General features: G+C 41.4%; 1 protein-coding gene across 7 annotated transcripts in view; it reads left to right on the plus strand.

The window, feature by feature from the left end:
• The window catches only part of ITPR1 (inositol 1,4,5-trisphosphate receptor type 1), a 352707-nt gene that overhangs the window by 165215 nt on the left and 164787 nt on the right, over positions 1 to 22705 (plus strand). For all 7 annotated transcript variants that reach the window (XM_037800676.1, XM_037800678.1, XM_037800680.1 and 4 more), the window contains 16 exons: positions 514 to 674; positions 1102 to 1243; positions 2458 to 2616; positions 4664 to 4836; positions 6090 to 6209; positions 7208 to 7402; positions 9630 to 9881; positions 11246 to 11387; positions 12173 to 12326; positions 13474 to 13661; positions 15225 to 15363; positions 16047 to 16101; positions 18804 to 18969; positions 19046 to 19216; positions 19709 to 19774; positions 20508 to 20645. In XM_037800676.1, the coding sequence (XP_037656604.1) occupies positions 514 to 674; positions 1102 to 1243; positions 2458 to 2616; positions 4664 to 4836; positions 6090 to 6209; positions 7208 to 7402; positions 9630 to 9881; positions 11246 to 11387; positions 12173 to 12326; positions 13474 to 13661; positions 15225 to 15363; positions 16047 to 16101; positions 18804 to 18969; positions 19046 to 19216; positions 19709 to 19774; positions 20508 to 20645 (2421 nt within the window). The remainder of the gene's footprint in view (positions 1 to 513; positions 675 to 1101; positions 1244 to 2457; positions 2617 to 4663; positions 4837 to 6089; positions 6210 to 7207; positions 7403 to 9629; positions 9882 to 11245; positions 11388 to 12172; positions 12327 to 13473; positions 13662 to 15224; positions 15364 to 16046; positions 16102 to 18803; positions 18970 to 19045; positions 19217 to 19708; positions 19775 to 20507; positions 20646 to 22705) is intronic.

A 22705-nucleotide genomic window follows, 5' to 3' on the forward strand; every position in this document is an offset into this window, starting at 1 on the left:
TTAAAAAATGCAATGTACTGTCACATGACTTTTTTGTTGTTGGTAGTGTTGAGGGTTGTTGGAAAATATTTTTCTACTTTTATGAACATTTTCAATTATATAGAAAAGTTGAAAGAATGGAACAGTGTCTACCTTATACTTTACACTTAGAATCAATAATTGCCATTTGCCATATTTGCTTTTTCTCTCCATAATTTATAAACATGTTTTTCAATTACAAGAGTCTTGCCTGCTCCCTGTAACAAATTAAAGCAATATGGAAGTACATAAGCTGTAAAATGATAGTCTTGCCCCTTTCCTACTTGCCCATTCCCCACCACACCTATCTCGAGACGTAATGAATGTGAACAATTGGGAGTACATCCTCCCACATTTTTTCTATGTCTGGTTGATTTTAACTGCAAGACAGTCTCATGCTTTGAACTACCCAACAGGCTGCACATATAGAGTTTGATTAATGTCCTGCCTTCCCAATCCAAGAGACCGTCCTACAAAGGGCATCTTGAATTTCAGATTGGCACCTCGCCCGTGAAGGAGGATAAGGAAGCGTTTGCCATAGTTCCAGTGTCTCCTGCTGAGGTTCGGGACCTGGACTTTGCCAATGATGCCAGTAAGGTGCTGGGCTCCATAGCTGGCAAGCTGGAGAAGGGCACCATCACGCAGAATGAAAGAAGGTAGGGACTTCCCACCGGAACCCAGATACAGTCGTCCTCACCCAGTGTGTATTTAAATCCCTTGCACACGGCTTCAATTTGTGGTTTTCGAGAAATACTTAACTGTTGCATTCACTTTTTTGAAACTCTCTAAAGTGGTAAAAATCCCTCTGTCTCTGTCTCTGGAAATACATGATACTAAGTATCAATGGTTGAGTTTACTCTGAGATAAAAATTGATGGTTTATAATTTGTGAAGCTGATAATCCTTTTCTGGATAATTATGTGTATTAAGTCTGTATTTCACTCATTTGGGGAATTGGCCTTTGTTGCCAATTTTGAGGAAATTGGGAAGAATGGGTTCACTCCCTTTTAACTGGTTCAGGCTGAAGTTTCTAGCCTTTTGAACATTGAACACTTCCATCTCTAATGGACTATTTCCTCTTAAGGTCTGTAACCAAACTCCTGGAAGACTTAGTTTACTTTGTTACTGGTGGAACTAACTCTGGTCAAGATGTGCTTGAAGTGGTCTTCTCCAAGCCCAACAGAGAACGGCAAAAGCTGATGAGAGAACAGAATATTCTCAAGCAGGTGGGTGAGATGTGACAGTTTGGAGAGTTGGCTTTGTAAGGAATCAGTGGGGTCACTATTCTTATAGAGAGATAAAGATGATTCTCAGTTGGCTTATTCAATTGACTTTTAACAAATACACTTGTTGAATATCAACCATGTGTGAGTCTACCTGTTAGGGACTCCAAGAAGAGTTCAGTTATGACAACTTTATTTTCCTCAAAAATAATATTATGTGAACTGTGTCCTCTCATATATTTGGGAGACTTGGGATATTTGATAACCTCAGAAGGCCTATATAGGTTCTTACAAGGTCCCTGTAAATCACCACAAAATCTTCCCATTAAGACCAAGTGGTTTACAGAAAATACTTGGAATAAATTCAGATAAACTGGTGCAAAGATAAATTAGAGACAGGAAAATAACAAATCCAGGCTAGATAGACTAAGTGCACAGAAATGAATGCATACCACAGTTCTCCAAAACTATTGAAGATGGAGCCTCATGCTTGGCTTGAAAATTCCTGCCCCCAAAACTAAAAGGGAAACTTATTAGTTACAGGAGCCACAATTCTCTATAAGAGCTTGGGATATGAGAATCGTTTCTCCTGTCAGTCTATGATAGATAAAATTTATTCACATTGCATCATGTTTCCACAAGGATTTCAAGTTCAAGAATAAATTACATGACTGTTCATGTGATGACTCCCAAATTACACCCCTGGCTTAATGCTCATGCCATTTCCACAGTAGCTATTCTTTGAGGGGCCAAACAATTCATTGAGCACTTGTGTCAAGCACTATACTTATGCAACCCATGTTTATAATCTGCTGTCATCCTTACAACATCCTCGTGAACTAGGTGCTATCCTTTCATTTTACTGATTGCAGAACTGAAGTTGATCTTGGCCATGATCTATATGGCTAGGAGTAATAGAGCTGTGTGATTTCACCCTCCAACCTTCTGATTCTAGTGTCTGTGCTCTTAACTACTGCTCTGAATGCTTCACTGCCAAGTATTTTAGGACCAGCCAGGTCCAGGTAGACTGCATTCCGTGGATACCCAATGCTGTTGATTGAACATACCTTTCCGGTTTATTGATGAGTTAAGATTGAGAGAGACTTTCAAGATTATTTAGTCCAGCCACCCTTGAGGTTTCAACACTTCCAGAGGTTGTATTGCTTACTTTAGAACATTAGGTGATGGCAGCTTTTACTCTTCATTTTCACACACAGATCTTCAAGTTGTTACAGGCTCCATTCACAGATTGCGGAGACGGCCCCATGCTCCGGCTGGAGGAGCTCGGGGACCAGCGGCACGCTCCCTTCAGACATATCTGCCGGCTCTGTTACAGGGTCCTGAGACACTCGCAGCAAGACTACAGGAAGAACCAGGTCAGGAGTAAAGGTTGATGGGCCGTGATTGCCAGTTTCCTCCCTGACGCTCTTGTGCTTTCCTCGTGAATTTAAAAGTGTCACATATATGTTCATTGACTGGCTAGAGAAGAGTTCATTGTTGTTTGTTCTCGGAAAGGAAGCACATTATCTGCAAGCCCCGGAAGAATAGGTTGCAGGGTCCTTAGGAAGGATACCCAAGGATTCCCCTTGGGCAGCCACCTCTCAATGAGAGTTCCTTTCTGAAGTTGTTATATTTATAGCATTATTTGTGGCATATTCCCTTAAGGCTTAGGAGAAAAGTGATTGCATATATCTATTTGGAAGAGATAGCAGAATCTTTCCTCCCTGCCCCCCCTTCCATAACCTCCCTCCCTGCTGGCCACTTCCACACTATTTTTAGCTCTGCTCATATTTTATGACATCTAAGTCATTCTCTGTATCAGGACACTCAGTTTATATAAGCAGTGTATTCTGTCTATGAAGTAAATGGTCTAACTACTTTGGGTGAGGGGGGGGTGGGTCCCAAACAATTTTGAGTTTCTAAAGGAAACCTGAAAATACTGTTATCAGTTGTTCTCAACTTGGGGGTGATTTTGCTTCCCCGCAACAGAGAATTATCTGGCCCAAAATGTTAGTAGTGCTGAGTTTGAGAAGCCCTACATGACAGAAAGTACTGTAGATGCACAAAATGTTGCTTATTTAACCTTGAATCCAATCCCTTCATGTTAAATATCCCTACCTTATGGTCCAAAAGGCTTTTGTTTTGAGGTTTTGACTGTCACTGCATCTGGTCTTAAAATTGAGGCTTTTCTCTGTAGTTAAAGTTTTCTGTTGTGTTATCATAAAGGTAGTGTTGATATTAAGCAATGCACTGAATGTAACCTTGTTGGCAAGTATTTCTAAACCTCTCTCTTTTCCTTTATTATTTAAACGTGAAACATTGTGCATCTGTGATATTACTGGGTCTTAATTTCATTGCCTTGGACAGGTTGCCTGTGGGGGTTATAGTTGCTTTAAATCTTCCTACAGTGCATCAATACCACAATCAAAGATTCCCAAGAACATTTTATTCTGCCTCTCTTCCATCTCAGGATGAGGATCCATCAGAGCCCACAGACTGTGCCAGACCATTTTGCTTTTACATAGGAAACTGAATCTGTCTCTCTGGCTACAGCTGGATTGGTCATCTTTGCTTAGTTGTTTATGCACCCTATGCCAGCTGGCAGCAGTGTGTACCTAATGACTGATGAATTCCCAAACATATGTCGCTACTGAGTGCAGGCTGAAAAGTGACCCATGTCTACCATGTTACTCCTGAGTAGTTTTCAGAATTGGAGAATCATGGAAAAAATTTAAAACAAGTTTCAAGAGCCACTTGAACTTGGAGCAAGCTAATGGTCTATCTTAGGTAGAGACAGATCTTTGAATAGAAACAACTATTTGTAAAATACTGCCTTTAGTTCACAAAGATTTCCCTGGAATATGATGTCTGATCCCAAAAAGAAGAAAACAAGGGTATATTATATTCCATGAATGTGATTGATTAGTTTGGGGCATTCCTAACTTTCTTCTGCTACCAGTTGACTTTAAAATGTATTTTTACCCAGTTAAAGCAAATGAGATGGAGTAACACTGTTCTATATATCCAGGCTTAATTTGTGTTTATTCAGCAGCACGGAGCAATGGGCACAGTTAACTCCTCTTGAATTAGTAATAAATTCAGAGCTGAAAAACAGCTTTTGACCTTTAAAAAGTAAGTCACCAGCTAAAAAATTATACTGTGCTTTTAATAAAATACCCATAAGTAAATACATTACTGGATATTTTGCTTAATTACATTTGTGTGGCAGGTGTAATAAAATAAAGGATGTGAGGGAGTTTGTAGCTGTTGCTTTAGGGTGGAAAGTTGTGGAAAGATGCTTCACTGTAATTTCCCTTCTGGGTGGTAGTTCTCACCAGGGAATGTTACTACTTTCCTTATTTTAAAACTAGCCATAATTGTTTTTTGCCCTTCTTGCTGACCTTTCTTCTCTCTGCCTTAAAGGAGTATATAGCCAAGCAGTTTGGCTTCATGCAGAAGCAGATTGGCTATGATGTGTTGGCGGAAGACACCATCACTGCCCTGCTTCACAATAATCGAAAACTCCTGGAAAAACACATCACTGCTGCGGAGATCGACACATTTGTCAGTCTGGTGCGGAAGAACAGGGAGCCCAGGTGAGGTCAAGCCGGGCTTGATGGGGGAAAGCTTCTGTGCACTGGAGCTGCAGGATCTCAGCTGGTGCTTTCTGCTTGGTGCTGCTAGTGGTTGATTGTGATTAGAGCCTCTTTGATAAATAATAAAGAGAACATGGTATTGGAGTGAGACCTGGTGGAATCCTAGCTCTTACCTGTGCAAGGTGGGTGACCTTGACTTCTTTTCAGACCTTTAATTTCCTCATCTGTTAAATGGGTATTTGTAAAGATCAAATGAGAATAAAGCTTTTCTGAGTCTTAGTTTCCTCATCTGGTAAGTGGTTATTTGTAAAGAGCAGATGAGAATAAATGCATGTGAAATGCCTGGCGCTTAGTAGATACAGGTAAATGACAATTTTTTTTGGCTAATCACTTTTTAGCCCCTCCTGATTATTAGTTAGATCACCGCCCCCCGCCCCATACCATGAGTGAGTCTTTTGTAAACTTAGTAGTTACTTGACTGTTTTTATTATACATTGGTGAATTCTTTTGATTTTATCTCATTCCCTCCTTCCTCTTCTCCTCCCCCTTTCTGTCTCCATCATTTTCTTCTCCCTTTCCTCATTCCTTCCCCTTCCCTTTCCCCTTTTCTATACCATTTCAGGTGAAATGAGAAGCAGTTTATAATGTGGGTATCACAAATGGTCATGATGGGGAATTGATATTCTTGTTATAAAGCTTACTACTACTCCCCATAAAAATAACTGATGTTTAATGACACATTTATCATATGCCTAGTAGTGAGCTAAGCCCTTTCCATGAATTATCTCCTGTAATCCTCAGGACAGCCCTCTGGGATTACACAGTATCATTTTCTGTAGATGGGAAAAACAAAGCTCAGTGAGGTTACATTTCCCAAGTGGCAGGAAATATCAGAACACACAGCTACTAGGTACCAGGCCTGGGCTCCCACCTCGGGTGGGCAGACAGCAGCCTTGCCACTGACCCCTGCACTGCCCTGGCTTGCCACCCTGACTTCCTTCTTCACGTGAACATCTCATGTTGCTCCACACATTTTCACTCTTTTTCTGTTGCCGCCTCACCTCTCTTCATCTGCTATAACCACTGCAGTCTTTTCTTGTTTGCCGCCTTCTTTCTTCTCTCTGGCGACAGGGTTTCCGGCTCTGGCACCAAATCCTGACATGTCTTTCGTGAAGGGTAGGTTGAAGCTGCCCTATGGCATGACTTTGCTGTCCCTAAGGAAAACATTTTGCTTTGTGTCCGTTTCTCGATAGGTTCCTGGATTACCTCTCTGATCTCTGTGTCTCAATGAACAAGTCGATTCCGGTGACCCAGGAGCTGATATGTAAAGCTGTGCTGAACCCAACCAACGCTGACATCCTCATTGAGACCAAGTGAGTTGGGGACCCAGGGTGTTAAGATAAAGACGACGAGGGCATTGAGATGAAAAATATGTTTCTGTGAATGTGCTATTGAGTAGTAAAATCTCATCCCTTGGTTTCTTCAGAGTCAGTGTGAAGTCAGGTTGGCTGGTGTTTGATTTTCCCGTCTGAAAGTTCTTAGGCTTGCTTTGGGTGTGACCTCTTCTGCACAGGTGTGTCACTTGCTCTGCCTGCTGGTTTCAGAGTAATGTACTCACCTGACAGCATTTTACACTCAATTTAATTTTAAGAGTTTAAAATTCTGTAAGTATGAGCGCCATTTTCACACTTTGAAAGAAGTAATTGGTATTCAGTGTTGATATCAAGACATTGTAGTGAAGAGCTTTAAAAATTATCACTATCCAAGAGCCGTTTATGGGTCCACAGAAGTTTTGGTAATGGTAATGATTCATTTCCAGCAAGGAAGCAGTTTTCCTAAGTATAGTACCAGTAACAGGGAAGTGTGAAAAATACTAAATTATGCCCTAGGCTAGCAATGCTTTTTGTTTGTCATGCATAACTTCATTTTGGGTTTGGGCTAATGAAAACTTTCTCAACCTTAGCACTTTTCACATGTTGAGCTGGATAATTCCTTGGGGTGGGGAGGCTATCCTGTACATTATAGGACATTTAGCAACACCTCTGGCTTCTCCCCATTAGATTCCAGTAATACTTCTCCCCTTCCATTGTGACAACCAAAAATATCCCCAGCCACTGCCATATGTCCCCTGGGGTTGGGATGGGGTGCGAAATGGCCCTGGTTAAGAACCACTAGGCTAAAGCATATGAAGAAGCTAATTTGTAAGGCTCTTGGTGTCTCTGATATTGATAGAAACACAAAACTGAATGGCTTTCCAGGTGTCTTCTATGCCAAAGGTAAAGCTAGATTTAAACACAGTGCTGTAGTTGATCAGAGATTAGCAAGTGTTTAAAAAAAATAGTGAATCTTCCCCTCCTCTTTTTTTCCCCAGGTTGGTTCTTTCTCGGTTTGAATTTGAAGGCGTTTCCACTGGAGAGAATGCCCTGGAGGTGGGAGAAGATGAGGAAGAGGTGTGGCTGTTTTGGAGGGATAGCAACAAAGAGATTCGCAGCAAGAGTGTCAGGGAACTGGCCCAAGATGCTAAAGAAGGGCAGAAGGAAGACCGGGATGTTCTCAGCTACTACAGGTGAACGGGAGCCCTCTTGTCGGCTGGGGTGCCCCAAGGGGTAGGGTTAGGAATTTATTGCCTCTTTGTTAATTGCTCCATGGAAGCACAAGCTGTCATCTCATAACACTAACAGGTGTGTGTTTTAGGAGTTTAGAGTTCAAGAAGATTTCCTCAGTACTGAGATAGTAAATCAATATCCAGATGTGGCTAGGTCAAGAGAAGGATGAGTGTTTGCAGCAACCCCTAGTTACAGCTCATCCTTAAACAGCATGGCACTAATATGTTGTAGAAGTTAAGAGTCAGGCTCTGGGGTCAGATTGCTGGAGTTCAAACCCTGATCTCACCACTTAGGAGCTTGTTTACTTTGGTCAAGTTGCATACCTCTTTATGCCTCAGTTTTTTTTATCTGCAAAATAGAGTCAATATCGCTGACCTCATAGAACGTTTGCAGACAGAGCTAGGTGATGTGTGTGTGTATGCATATGTCTACATCTATATTTCTTTCTCTCTCTATACACACATACATATCTATTTCTCTATTTTTCTATGCAAATTTATAATGTAAACCATGAGTTCACACCAGTACATCCAATTCAGTTCCTGAACCCTAGTTGTGATTCCAGCCTTCACCTTTTCAGTGAGAAACCTGCTGCCATTATTGCCCGTGCATGTCCCAGTCTTCCTCAGTCCTCAGTGTCCCGAGCCCCAGCCCTAAGGCCTGCTGGCCCTGCTGCCTCAAGGGAAGGGAAGGGGAAAGAAGGGAAAAGGGAAGGGAAGATGAGAAAGTGCTTCAAGTATTTTGAGTAACATAAATAAAACTTTGCAGTTAAAAATGCACTTTCTTACCTCCCAAATTCTTTTCTCTCCCTTCCCTTTGGTGCGTATGGTATTGTATTCTTTCATGCTCTGTGTATTTATATTTTACTACATTCATATGCATCCATAAATAATAGATAGTATTTTACCCATTCCTAAGATTTTATGTAAATGGTAGCATACTGTAAATACTGTTCTGGAACTTGCCTTATTTATTCAGTGTTGTTTCTAAAATGTGTCGATATTAATAGACATAGATCCATTTCTTTAGCTGCTGAATGGTGTTCCTTCGTATTAACATAACCACATTTCATTGCTGTTTGATATTCCACTGTGTCACAATTTAGTTTTTCATGTCAGGGAACATTCTTGTTCAAAGTTGTCTGTGCATGTATGTTAGAGTTTCTCTTCCACGCCAGGAGTGGAATATTGCCTTCGAGGCTGTATGTACTTTAACCCTTACTAAGCAATCCTAAATTGGATGTTTCAAGGTACACGCCCATCAATTGTAAATGAGAGCCTTTTTTCCCATCCCTTTGCTAACTTTGAATATTGTGATGCTTTTGAATTTTTGTTAATCTTATGAGTATGAAATAGAATCATGTTTTAATTTGCATTTCATTGGTATCCAGTAAGGTTGAGACTATTTTCAAATCATGGTTATTGGTAATAAATATGGTTTTAAATTCAGAAGCCAGTATTTGCCAGTTTGGAGCCCATAGTTTTCTTTTTATTCCACATTGCAAGTATGTTTGCTCTTTTAACTTTTGGTAAATCGTCTTTCAAGAATGAATGCGAAAAAGTGTCTCAACTCGTCAGGTTTGGAAGTTAATGAAAGGTCACATGTAATTAGATGACGAAGAAAGCATGACATGTTGAGGAGTTTCCTACTTTCATTCATCGTAGGTTTGTCACATGTGTAAGAGTCAAAGAGTAGACTTAACAAAAAGTCCTAAAATTTTTATAAAATTCATTATTAGACTAATACAGTATTTCTGAATATCATGAAATTTATAATTTCTAATTTTCTAATAAGACTGTATTATTGGCAATATCTTTTACATGCCCTGCTTGGTTTTTCATGTGTGATACAAAAACACAACTGAAAAATGTTTAGGCTTAACTGTTCTTTTCCCTTGTATTTTATAAGATAAACAAGGACAAGATCACATCATCACATCATACATAGCTCCAAGACGATTAGACACGTGTGACTTTGTTTCGCATCCCTCACCCCGTGGGATAACCTGAGATGCCCCTTTCTCAGCTTGGTACAAAATGTGTAATTTGGTGTATAAAAGCCACGTAGGGGTTCCCATGGCCAAATGTCACTCCTCTGAAAGTTGGGCCACCTGGACTGCCCTGCTCTGTGTCTCCCTTCACCCTGGAGGCCTTCTGGGAGAGTGAGGTTTACCTACCTTTCCTCCAGGTATCAGCTGAACCTCTTTGCCAGGATGTGTCTGGACCGTCAGTACCTGGCCATCAATGAAATATCAGGCCAGCTGGACGTGGACCTCATTCTCCGCTGCATGTCTGACGAGAATCTGCCCTATGATCTGAGGGCGTCCTTCTGCCGGCTCATGCTTCACATGCACGTGGACCGAGATCCCCAGGAACAAGTCACTCCCGTGAAATACGCCCGCCTCTGGTCGGAGATCCCCTCGGAGATCGCCATTGATGAGTGAGACTCGCCCTCCCTGTCGGCTCCTGGTGCCGCTTTCTAGACGTTCTTATTCATAAGAACATCTAACATGTAACTATATATGGTCAGATTAAATCTAGATAGGGGACAAAGAAAGATGAAGTTGTTTTTTTCTTTAAGCCTAAAGCAATTTTTAAGAACTTTTTATGTTGAAATAATTTCAAACTTACTGGAAAGTTCGAAAAATAATACAGAAACAATACATGGAACATCAGTGTACCCAGAACCTTAGATACCCAGCGTTGCCTACTGTTAGAATTTTGCCACATTTATTATATAATTCACTCTGTCTGTTTGCCTATCTGTCTGTCTGTATGCCGTTTATCTCCCTGTCTGATTTCTAAACATTTGAGTATAGGTTGTATACATTATGCTCCTCTAATCTTAATACTTTCATGACCATTTCTCGAGATCAAGGACACTCACTTATATAACCACCTTAAGTACAGCTATCAAATTCAAGAAATTTAGCATCGATACCAAGCATATAATCCATATTCCAGTTTTTCAGCTGTCACAATACTGTCCTTGTGGGCATTTTCTCCTCAATTATTAGATCCAGTCCAGGGTCTTATATTGCATTTAATTATCATTGTCTCTTTAGTCTCTCAGTCTCTGAGTCTCTCTCTCTTTTTCTCTCTCTCTTAAATTATGATAACATATATACAATGGAAAATTTCCCATCTCACCCACTCCTGAGCATACAGCTCAGTGGCATTAATCATATTCCCTTCACTACATCTATTACCACAGCTTTTCTTATAACCCAAACAGAAACCCTATACCCTTTTTGCATTCACTCTCCATTCTACGCCCCCACCTCACCCCTGGTGACCTGAACTCTGTTTTCTGTTTCTGTGCTTTTGCGTATTCTAGCTATTTCACTTAAGTGGATTCTTACAATATCTGTCCCTTATGTGACAGGCTTATTTTACTCAGCATTATGTCTTCAAAGTTAAACTTAAGATAATTTTATTTTATGGGTTTCATTAAGTAGATGGCAAATATTACTTGTTTCCTCAAGAACGTAAAAGATGGTATAATTGTATGTTTATATCTTGTTTAGCTCTTTTCCTTCATTCAGTAAATTTTTAAGTGTCTACTGAGTGCCAGGCTCAAGGAATATAGTGAGGGAAGACACACAGAAAACAGGATAAAGCAAGACACATGATAAAAATATGCATGTTGGCTATAGGTGCCATGAAAAAGAAAAAAATCAAGTAGGGACAGGGATTGCAAGTGTGTTAGGGAGGGAGACTCTTAAATTTTGAGGCTGCAACCAGGGAAGGCCTCACTGTGAAGACTCTGAGATTTTATCTCCTTTTCTTTCTCCTTTCCTTTAGCTATGACAACAGTGGAACTTCCAAGGATGAAATTAAGGAGAGGTTCTCTCAGACCATGGAATTTGTGGAGGAGTATTTAAGAGATGTGGTTTGTCAGAGGTTTCCTTTCTCGGACAAGGAGAAAAATAAGCTTACGTTTGAGGTAACTCATGATGAAATGATCTATGTGTTTTATCTGATTTTCAGTGGTCATTTTACTGTGGGGTAAATAGACAGTGTTTTAGTATGTGATGATTTTTATCAGGATGCTCTGGTCTTCTAATAAAAAAGGAATCCAGCTCAGTTTTGCTCTAGAGCAGAGGTAGATCTGACGCCAGTTACTTGGCCCAATCATAGTTATGCTCTTAGAAGAAATGTGTATGGTGAATGGAATCCTATAAAGTGATAAAACATTATGAATACTCTGAATTTTATATTAAAAATAAGAGGAGAGAAACAGACTATGTTTGGGATCTGCCCATAGATTAATCATTTGAGGAATGTACTTCTTTATTACCTTTGTGTTGAAATGGTTCTCTCTGAGACCACTTTTGCTTTGTAGGAGTTATATTCCTGAGGATTGCAATGTTCCTTTTCCTCTGCTAATAGTGTGTAATTATTAGGGGAGTATTGTTATGTCTGTCCTTTTGTTGGACATAACTTGGCTTGCCCAGTGTTATCCTTGAGAAGCTACACAGACCAAACGATAGGTCTTTTTTTTTTTTAATAATTAGTTGTCAAAGCAGAGCAGTAGCTTTGCAGGCTTGTATTCTTTGTTTTTCTTCCTTCTGAAACAAAATGGAATTCTATAAAAATTTATAAGGAAAATGTGTGACTTCTCTTACCATGAGAAAGAACAAGATCGGTCGTTTACAAACTAGGCAGCATCAAATGGATCTGAAGGACACAGTTTATTTAATGCCGTCTTCTTTTTTTTAAATGCAATAGGTCGTAAATTTAGCTAGGAATCTCATATACTTTGGTTTCTACAACTTCTCTGACCTTCTGCGATTAACCAAGATCCTTCTGGCCATATTGGACTGTGTGCACGTGACGACAATCTTCCCCATTAGCAAGATGGCTAAAGGAGAAGAGAACAAAGGTATGAATGGTGTGGACAAGGTAAGAATGTCTGGTGGTACCCACGCATCCAGGAGATGCCCTCCCAGCTTCTCCGTTTTCTATTCTCCTACTTTACTAGGTGGTATCATGTCCTTTCCTTGTTCTCTTCCTTACTTTTCATTATGAACATTTTCAAATATAAAGAAAAGCAAAATGATTAGGACAGTGGACACCCATATATTCAGAACTTAGATTCAACTATTCAATATATGGCTATATCTCCTTTATATTTTTATATGAGAGTCTGCACATATTTTGTGTGTGTTTATCTAAGTCACATGCCATATTTTACTGATCACCTTCTATGTGCTGGTTACTGTGTACAGAACTAGTTATCCAGGAGTTAGCAAGGCACAAATCCTGGTGCTCAAGAGCCATTATATATTTTGCTAACCTATTTGAAAGTTACCGAAAGTGTTGGATGATTTTCTCTTAGAAATGCATGTTCTCTTATTGTCCTTGAGGTTAATGATAGTATATGATAAAATAAAATCCAGGCTTATATCTGGTTGTCCTATTGCCACTTTGTTTGAAGTCTTTGAGAATAAGAAAATATGACTCTCTGTGTTTAGGTTTTCCTCTCTTTTGGGTCAGAATAGCCACATATTAGGCATTCATTTATTGTTTGTTGTTTAGCTGATTTTCTGCAACTATATCAGAAAAAGTGCATTTACTTAACCTCCCACTATTTGCTAGGTCCTATACTGAGTCATTTTGTATACATCACACCTTTTAATCCTATTCTTGAGCTCCTTTATTCTCATTTTGTAGATGAGGAAACTGAGCCTCAGAAGTAATGTAAGATACCCAAGATCAAGCAGCTCTTGTAGCAGCACTAGGATTTGTGTCTTGTTAGCTCTTGTGTCTCTAATGCTGTGCTCAATGATGGGCACGTAGTAGGTGACTGATAAAATTTGGCAGGTGAATAAGTACACAGAAATACACCTTTGGGGATCTGACACCCACTCCACCAGTCCCAGAAGCCCCCGATTCTTGACGGGAATTCACCTTCTCAGGTCCTAGGTCCTAAAAATGTATCAGAACAGGGGAATCTGCCCCGTGCGAGGTACCTCGGAGACTCTCTAGAGAGGCTGTCCTGACCGTGGTCTGCCCCTGGCCCTTCCTAGGCAGTAACGTGATGAGGTCTATCCATGGAGTGGGAGAGCTGATGACCCAGGTGGTCCTCCGGGGAGGAGGCTTTCTGCCCATGACTCCCATGGCCGCTGCCCCCGAAGGGAACGTGAAGCAGACAGAGCCGGAGAAGGAGGACATCCTGGTCATGGACACCAAGCTGAAGATCATTGAAATACTCCAGGTATCCATCAGCCAGAGGAGGGGTGGAGGGGGGGCTGCCTCCCAGGGGTACTGGGTCTTGTTCCGATCCAGTCTGTGCTCCAATGGAGCCCAAGGCTTTCTGGTATGAAAATGAGGGTTAAAATTCCTACCTTAGCCTTCAGTGCCACCAATGATCTTTATTCTTCTACTGTCATCCCTTACACCTCCCTAGCACGGTCTCATCCCTCTAGCCATACCCAGACTCCCCGTAGTTATCTTGTTTTACCCTAACTACTGGCCTCCGTGTCTTCCCCTGACATTCCCCTTGCCTAGAATTCCCTCACCAGTGCTTCTGCAAGTAGATGGACTCCCTGCTAATTTTTCACAACTCTGCTCAAGGTTCCGTTAACTTAGCAAAGCCCTTTCTTTCTCCCTCCTTTAACTCTTTCCTTCCTCATTCATTCATTCATTCATTCACTCAGTGTTTATCAAGATGTACTCTGCACCAACTGCTTTGAAGCACCGGGGATTCAGCAATGAACAAAATAGACAAAATTGCTACTCCTATAGAGCTTACTTTTTGATAGCAAGCCTAGATTAAGTGGTAAGTGCTAAGAAATATGAAGGAGAGTCAGGTTAGGTTGGAAGCCATTTGGGGGTGGGAGACAGGGATATTGTTTTTGATCGGGTGGTCAAGGAAGGCCTCTTCAGTAAGGCGATGTGATCAGAGACCTGAATGAAGAGAGGGAGCCGGCTGTGTGGAACCCAAGCAGGAGAGCAGATAAAGGCAGGCTCAACCCTGATAGACCTGTACAGTCCTGAATTTGAGGTTCTTGGAAGATACCCAGTGGGATGGCCAGCTGTCAGTAGGAAACATGGACCAAGAGTTTGGAAGGCAGACCAAAGATTTGTCTCCCTCTGGGAGAGGTTGTAACCCAGAGATTGGATAAGGTTGTGAAGAAGGCGAGCAGAGACAAGGAGAGAATGAAAGGAGAATATCAGTAAGAACCCCGGATCATGCCAGCTGGTCAGTGTGGTTTTTTGGTTCTTGTTTTTTGGTCTGATAATAATCATGGGAAACGCTACCCTGCTGGAGTAGGGGTGAAGGAATACAGTAAGTGAAAGAAGAGGAGGCCCAAGGGTTTTATCTAAATCAGAGGAAACGATTGGAAATATAAACTGTGAATAAAGCTCATTTTTTAGTAGTAAAAACAGTTTTTTCTCTATTAACTCTCCTAAAAGAAAATCAGCCACCTTCACTGTTGTCAGGATTAAACCCAGAGTTGGTGCTTAGTACTTGCTGAAATAAAGTAATTTTTTTATCAAGGATGGAGTTGGGAGTGAGTGTCCCAATTGTTAATTGCCAGGATGTTGAAGTTTACTTAAGAAGCTACGGTGCGATGGGCAGGCTTGATATGCCCCGTGGAACTCTACTGTGGTTAAAGTAACACTTGAAATCGAAGCCAAATATTTGGCTCACGTAGCGCTTAAGGTAATTGATGTAGCTGATCCCAGACCCAGTCGGAGTGCAGTGGCTTGGCAAAGTGTGAAAGGTGGTATGTTAATGTAACCAGTCTGTTTCCATTTCCACTTGAATCTTCAGTTTATTTTGAATGAGAGGTTGGATTATAGGATCTCCTGCCTCCTGTGTATATTTAAGCGGGAATTCGATGAAAGCAATTCCCAGACCTCAGAAACATCCTCCGGAAGCAGCAGCCAAGAAGGGCCAAGTAATGTACCAGGTTAGTAATTCCAGAGTGGATTACAGCCAAAGAATGGGATCTGAGTCTCATGAGAACTTGGGATCCAAACCGTTATCTCTTAGAAATGCTCTTCAAGGAATAGAGTAAAATGTGTGAATGGTTTTGAGGATCATTGTATTCTAAAACAAGATCCTGGGGCTTATCAACTTCTTGGGCAGAGGAATAAGGAAAGATTCCTTCTGGGATAGATCTTGTTTCCTTCCATCTTGGAGTGTTTTAGTCATAAGACAACTGAGGTTTCTAGTGTTAAATTGACCTAAGAAGCACCAAAAAATGCAAAAAAAAAAAAAACATCACCAAGAAACCTTACTGTCCACTAGCAACTTTTCTGTGTGATGGAAATTTTCCCTGCCCAGGAAATATTGGTGAAGGGCAAGGGAAAGAATGGGGGTACAAATAACCATACCCAACAACCCCAAGTTTCCTTGGAATGAGGCTGCTGCTCTATTTAGCAAAGGGTCATACAATGAGTGGAAAATGGCAGGAGTGTGAAACACCACAAACCAGAGCCATTGATAGTGTGATCTGGGTTAGCGTGGTTTCATGGCTTTGCAGTAGATAATCCTGGAAGGTTTGGGGTTAACCAATGGCAAGTTTTGGTTAAGTTCACCAGCATGTTTCAGACCTTCCTGCATCTAAAGTTATGTTTTCCAATTCTCCAGGTGCTCTTGACTTTGAACACATTGAAGAACAAGCAGAAGGCATCTTTGGAGGAAGGAAAGTATATTTTCAGTTACTATTCTGTAGGTGGTTCTAAGATTTGGAAGACTGCCCTTACATAATTCTCAGAAGCTTTTCATTCATTATGCTAGTAAATATTTGGTCTTTGGGCTAAGGTTGTTTTAATTCTGTCTTTGGAACTCTTGAATTCTCAAGTAATTGTCATCTGGTTAGCTTAATTTTGTACGTGTGTTTATGTGTGCATGTTTTCTGCCTAAGACGGAAGGGATTGAAGGAGGTTTCCCAAAATACATACATTAAAAGATATTTTACAATGAGAGGAAATAAGGTCAAAAGAAAGAATAGAAAGCGAGGTGGGGGCTCAAAACAGAGGGAGGTTTAGTAAGCTCATGTACTTTTGCTAGATGATGGGGTACAGTTCTATCCCTGAGCAATTTAGAGGCCATTCAATAAAGAAAACACAGTCTGTCCTTTCATTGTTTGTAACATTGTGTAATAGTATGAATCCTCTTTAAAAAGATTAGATTGCTCAATTTTGATCTAAAATATTGTTGTGAGATTTAAATATTTAAAAGCATAAAAGTTGATATGAACACCCTATGCACATAGCTTTTATAATTTTTACACTTGATTTCATCAACTATTTCTATGCAACAAGCTATGTCAAAAACTTAATGGATTAAAACAGCAATCATTTTACTCTTTCTCACAGTTCTGTGGGTTGGCTGGGGCTAAGCTGGATGGTTGTTCTGCTGGTCTCATTTGGGTCTCTCATGTCACTGTTGAGATGGTGACTATGGCTGGCACATCCAGGTTAACTTGACTCACATCTGGCATCTTGGTGGGGATCTGTAAGGATGGGCCCAATCCCTCTCTCTGTCTCTCTCTCCACGTGCATAGCTTGGGCATCCTTACAACATGGCAGCCAGCTCCAAGAAGAAACATTACAAGAGGATAAGCCAACAATATGCAAGCGCTAATCAAGCCTCTGCTTAAATCGTGTTTGTTAATGTTCTGTTGATTAAAGTAAATCACGTGGCAGAGCCCAATGTCATTGTGGGAGGGAACTCCATAAGGGTATGACAATAGGGAGTGCCCAGTTCACTTGGGGCCAACAATGTTAACAGCCTGTGTCAACACTTGTTATGAAACCCATGAAATTTGAATTAGCAATCTGATTTACTATGATGGAAGATGTTGCTTTTCTGAAACTTACACAGCATATTTTGAGTTCAACATGGCACTTCCATGTGGACTGTGTGATGACTCAGCTTTCCTGCCATTTCCCTCCTTGTACGGCAGTGAAGCCTTCCTCACACAGCACATTGTGCTTCTTTATGGCTTTCACAGAGTGTGAATATGGTCTTGAACTGTTAAGTCTTCTCTGTGCTCTTCTTGTGAGCCTGCAGCTGTGAAGGTCTTAACATTTGGCATTCTTCTGACTATAAGCAGTGCAGCCGTTGACACAATAACTGGGTGGCAGTGCTCGGTGATGGGGTGGTCTGCCATTTGATCCAGGACATGCTTATTATTTTTTAATTATATAAAGAACACAAATTCAAGTTAGCATGGTGTTTTAGTTCCCTTGGCTGCTCAAGCAAAAACCTCGCAATGGGTTGGCTTAAACAAAGGGAATTTATTAGCTCATGGCTTTGAGGCTAATAGAAAAATCCAAATCAAGGCATCATCAAGGTGATGCTTTCTCCCCAAAGACTCTGGCATTCTGAGGCTGGCTGCTGCAAATTCTTGGCTCTTCTGTCCCATGGCAAGGAATATGGCGGCCTCTCCTGGCCTCTTCCTTCCCTTCTGGTTTCCATTGATGTTCAGCTTCTGGCTGCTCCCTCGGTGGCTTTCTCTGTCCATGTCTGAATTTCATTCTGCTTATAAAGGACTCCAGTAATAAAATTAAGACCCATCCTGATTAAGGTGGATCACACCTTATTTGCAGTGACCTCATCAAAAGATCCTATTAACAATGGGTTTGCACCCACAGAAAGGGACTATGTTTGAGAACATGTTTTTCTGGGGAACAGACATCTCCAAACCACCATACGGATATCAAGATGCCTTGATAATATGCTCATTAATCCCAGTTTGACAGACACTCAGTTATAATGATTCATAACAGGGTTCCTCAAGTGGGGTCCATGAGATTGAATTGTTTGTTACCAGCTTGTGACAAGGTCTGTGTAGAACATCAGAGTAGGTGTTTTGCCACTTTTGTGGCAATTTGATATTGCCATGACCCTAGTACATGATCAGTGGACTCATCTTGTTGAGTTAGGTCTAGCCCAAAAGTATTGGTCTGCTACAGATTGGAAATTTTAAAAGCTTATCTTTCATTATTGACGGTTGAATAAGCACTGAATTACAGTACCTTAAATAAAAATAAACTAATAACTTGAGGACCAAGCTGTTTGCCTTCCTCAGACCACAGAACAGCACCCTAATCTGGCAATTGGGAATCTGGGTTGCATTGCCACTCCTGTGACTGTGGGAAGATAGGGACCTTTGTTTAAAATCTGATGGGTCATTACTTCTTAGCTGTCCGCTTACCTCACAGTATAGTGTGAAGATAAAACAAGATTGCATCCTTAAAGGAGACAATTAACAGTCAAGTCACGTGAGGTAGAATACAGTGTTAAAAATATAACCAGTTTATGTGCGTGTGGGTCTAAGGTGCATGAGAGAAGGGCTTCTGAGGTTCATGTGGCCTCGCCCTCACCCCATTTTTCCAGTGAGGAGAACACGCCATTAGACTTGGACGATCATGGTGGCAGAACCTTCCTCCGAGTCTTGCTCCATCTGACGATGCATGACTACCCGCCGCTGGTGTCGGGGGCCCTGCAGCTCCTCTTTCGGCACTTCAGTCAGAGGCAGGAGGTCCTCCAGGCCTTCAAACAGGTAGCTCAGGTGGCCCGGGGTGGGGGTGTCTTGTCAAAGAAGCTGTCCGTGCAACTAACAGATTGTGTCCGTTAAGGTTCAGCTACTCGTTACCAGCCAAGACGTTGACAACTACAAACAGATCAAACAAGACTTGGATCAACTGAGGTCCATCGTGGAAAAGTCAGAGCTGTGGGTGTACAAGGGTCAGGGCCCCGATGAGACCATGGATGGCGCATCTGGTGAAAATGAACACAAGAAAACGGAGGTGAGCGATGCACAAGTTATGTGGCCCAAGGCTGTAGATGGGCTCCACAAAGCAAGCAAGCTGCCCCACTCTGGTTTTCAATATCACTGCAGATGACAGGATGGGCTTTATTCCTAAGGGATGTGCTTGTTAAACAGCCAGGATAGTAGCAGGTGTCTAGGAAATTAGCACTAAAGCTGAAGTTTAGCTCTGTCTCCTTGCCCCATTGGACCTGGTACTAGAGACTTAAATGTTGAGTGAATTAGCACCAGGTCTCCTTAGAGACCCGCTTGAGAAAATACTGTTTTCCAGCCGTGGCCTGGCCATTGGTCTCTCCCTGTAATACTCTCTGCCAGAAGAAAGTGGAGTGTGAGCAAGTAGATGACTTGGGCACAAAGCTAGCATGACCTTTGGGTCATGCAAAACTGTGCTTTCATGAAGGGTGCTTATAAATGGGTTTATGTACCAACCAAGAGTTGTACATACCACAGTTATGTTTATTTTGGTTCCTAGGAGGGTAATAACAAGTCACAAAAGCATGAAAGTACCAGCAGCTACAACTACAGGGTGGTGAAAGAGGTGAGTCCTTCCCCACTGCCTTTTTTTCCTTCTTTATTGATTCTCTAAAGAGGTGTAGTTTGTGATAGTCAAGTTGAAGGTATGGACACGTTTAATTTTTTTCCTGCTTTCTTTTCTGGTTCATGTAAAGTATACCAAAGAGAAGGTGGAGCTTAGAGGTTAAATACGCGGGTTTTCTTGCCAGATCTGGGTTCGAATTCAATGCTGCCACTTATTGTGTGCCCTGCATTTCCTCAACTTTAAAGTGCAGCCAGTGCTGCATACTTTTGAAGGTTTACAACTGAGTGAAGGATTAAATGATAGAATTGTAAAGGATCCATCTCAGTGCCAGCATATAGTGTCCCCAGTGAGAGCTGTCGCTCTTTAGAAATCTGTGCACAGGATGGTTCAAAGTTGGGAATTTGGGAGTGTTGTGGTTTTTACGCCAGAACAAACCTTTTCAAGTCTTTAGCAAGGATGGCAAGCCATACCACTTTAAGTGATCTATCTGAAACTCTCCCACTTGCTGTTGAAACTGTAATCTACTGCTCATCCTGGAAGACATTTTCTTAGTCTTACATGAATTTGCTTTCATGCAGTCAGCAGGGATACTATACACGGGAGGAATTTCCCTTATGTTAGGTTTGTATTTGTGTTGCGATCCTCTTTGCATCTCTGCCCACTACTGCTAGTTGAACTCTTTATCCAACCATACTTCCTAGTTTTCCAAGGTTGATTTTTTTCTTTCTGCCAGATACTGATTCGACTTAGCAAACTGTGTGTCCAGGAGAGTGCCTCAGTCAGGAAGAGCAGGAAACAGCAGCAGCGACTGCTCCGCAACATGGGGGCGCACGCCGTGGTGCTGGAGTTGCTGCAGATCCCCTACGAGAAGGTGCGTGGGGCCAGCAGGTGTGGGGTGGATCCTGGGATTTCTCCAAACCCTTCGCATTAGGATGTGGTAGATGAAGAAATGAAGCTAATGTGACTCTTGTGATAATAACACAATTTCGGATAATTTTGCATGAAACGAATAGAACCTCGTGAAAACAAAATAAAAATCACCCATAAACAATCTCCTTCCCATTTTAAGATTACGTAAAGTAGAAGGAGTCCATTTATTCCCCCTCATTCCCAAGCCACACCAGAGAGAGACAGCTTTGTCTGTATCAATGTTCAGAGAGAGCTATCTGTATCTGCATAGGGGCTTGTGCTATATACAGTTTCATCTGCAACATTATTCAAACAATTTAAGCAATGTAAGTTATTAAATGGCATGGGAACATGGGACTTGCCTACTTTTGAGGTCCTTCCTAGTGTTCTGATATCTGGTTAAGTGTTTGGATCATTCATATGATACTTTGATCTAGTCTTCGTGCCTTGTTGTTAGAAGTTGTACATTGTCTCCTAGTTTTGCTCATTTGATGGAGGTAGGATTTGTGGAAGGAGAATAACATTGTTTTACATCTACCTGGCCTGAGAAGCCACTTGCAAAAGCACTTACTCAGTCCTCTAAAAACCCAGTGAGGTAGTGGTAGTGTTCCCATTTGATAGATGAGAAGACTGAGGCTGGGGGAGGTTTAGAGTCCAAGGGCTTAGACTTTGGTCTCGAATTCAGGAGTGATTGCCAGACAGGCTGACTTGTTAGTGAAGAGTTTTCTGAAGAAGGCTCGTTACCTAGTGAAGACTTGAGCACTGGCAAAGTGCCAGGCTCTATGCTAAGCCCTTTATAGGCTTTAGCTCATTTAATCCTCCAGACCATATGAGCCGAGTGGTACTGTTATTGGCCCCATTTTAGATGAGAAAACTATGCCTGAGAGATGCAGAAACTTGCCCAGATGGCACAGCTAGACATAGTGGAACCGCCTCACTCCACCTTGGAGCCTGGGCCATGAACACTTCAGGAAGTTCCCTGCAAAGGAGCCTCCTGCTCAGTCACGGGGACCCTGTGAATCAGTCAGGTTTGGGCCTTGCCACACAAAAACAAAAGCTAAATCTGACTGACTGTTCAGGTGCATAGCTAGCTTGAAATTAATACAGATGTTCATGCCACCCAAACTTTGTCCAATGTTTGGTCTAGAATCAACAAGCTGATTTACCCTCCATTTGTGTAAAGAATGTAAGGAGATAGTTTGACCATAGCTTTGTCTCATAATATCATGAGTTTTCTGAGAGACATGTGTTCGTAGAGCAGTGTTAAAGTAATTTACAGGTGATGATTCGGTTCAGATTGGTGGCTCCGAGGTAAAAGACATTGTGTCTGTGTGTATGTATGTTTTATTTATTTTTTGTTTTTGCACAGGCACAGACGTCCCAGTGTGTGAGGATAGTGGAGGGATTCTCACCAACTCATCTCCTAGGGTGTCTTTGGAGCTTGCTTGCCTTGTAAAACATCCACCTCAAAGGATGAAGGCTCTTTAGTTAGTTTGTGCACCAGCAGTTTCTTTTTTATGGCAGAAGAAATGGAAGAGTGCAGAACTATTTAAGTTACTGCTGCCAACCAACAGTAACTTAAACAAGCCCTCTGCTTTTATAGAGCTAGGTGGCTTGCTACTCACCCTGTTAATGAGAGACAAAATGTAATACCTGCTCATTTGTACTTAGACTTGTTATTAATTGCCTCTTTGATTCACCTTCAGTTTTTGTTTGAACCTGGTAGCTCAGGTTCCTTCTGTCAGCTGTTCTATACAGATGTATCTTGTATGCTCTACGGGTTTATTGCATATTCCAGTGATCAGCAAACTGCAGCCCATGATCTAAGTCCAGCCCACTGCCTGTTTTTGTGCAGCACAAGAGCTAAGAATGGTTTTTACATTTTTAAATAGTTGCATTTTTGTTGCTTATCTAAGTACCCACAAAGCCTAAAATATATACTATCTCTCATAACAGTAAATTATATATACTCAATATAACATTGAGTAACTATCCTGTAAGCCTAAAATAGATACTATCTCT

The sequence above is a fragment of the Choloepus didactylus genome, chromosome 1 (assembly GCF_015220235.1).
Source record: "Choloepus didactylus isolate mChoDid1 chromosome 1, mChoDid1.pri, whole genome shotgun sequence".
NCBI lineage: Eukaryota > Metazoa > Chordata > Mammalia > Pilosa > Megalonychidae > Choloepus > Choloepus didactylus.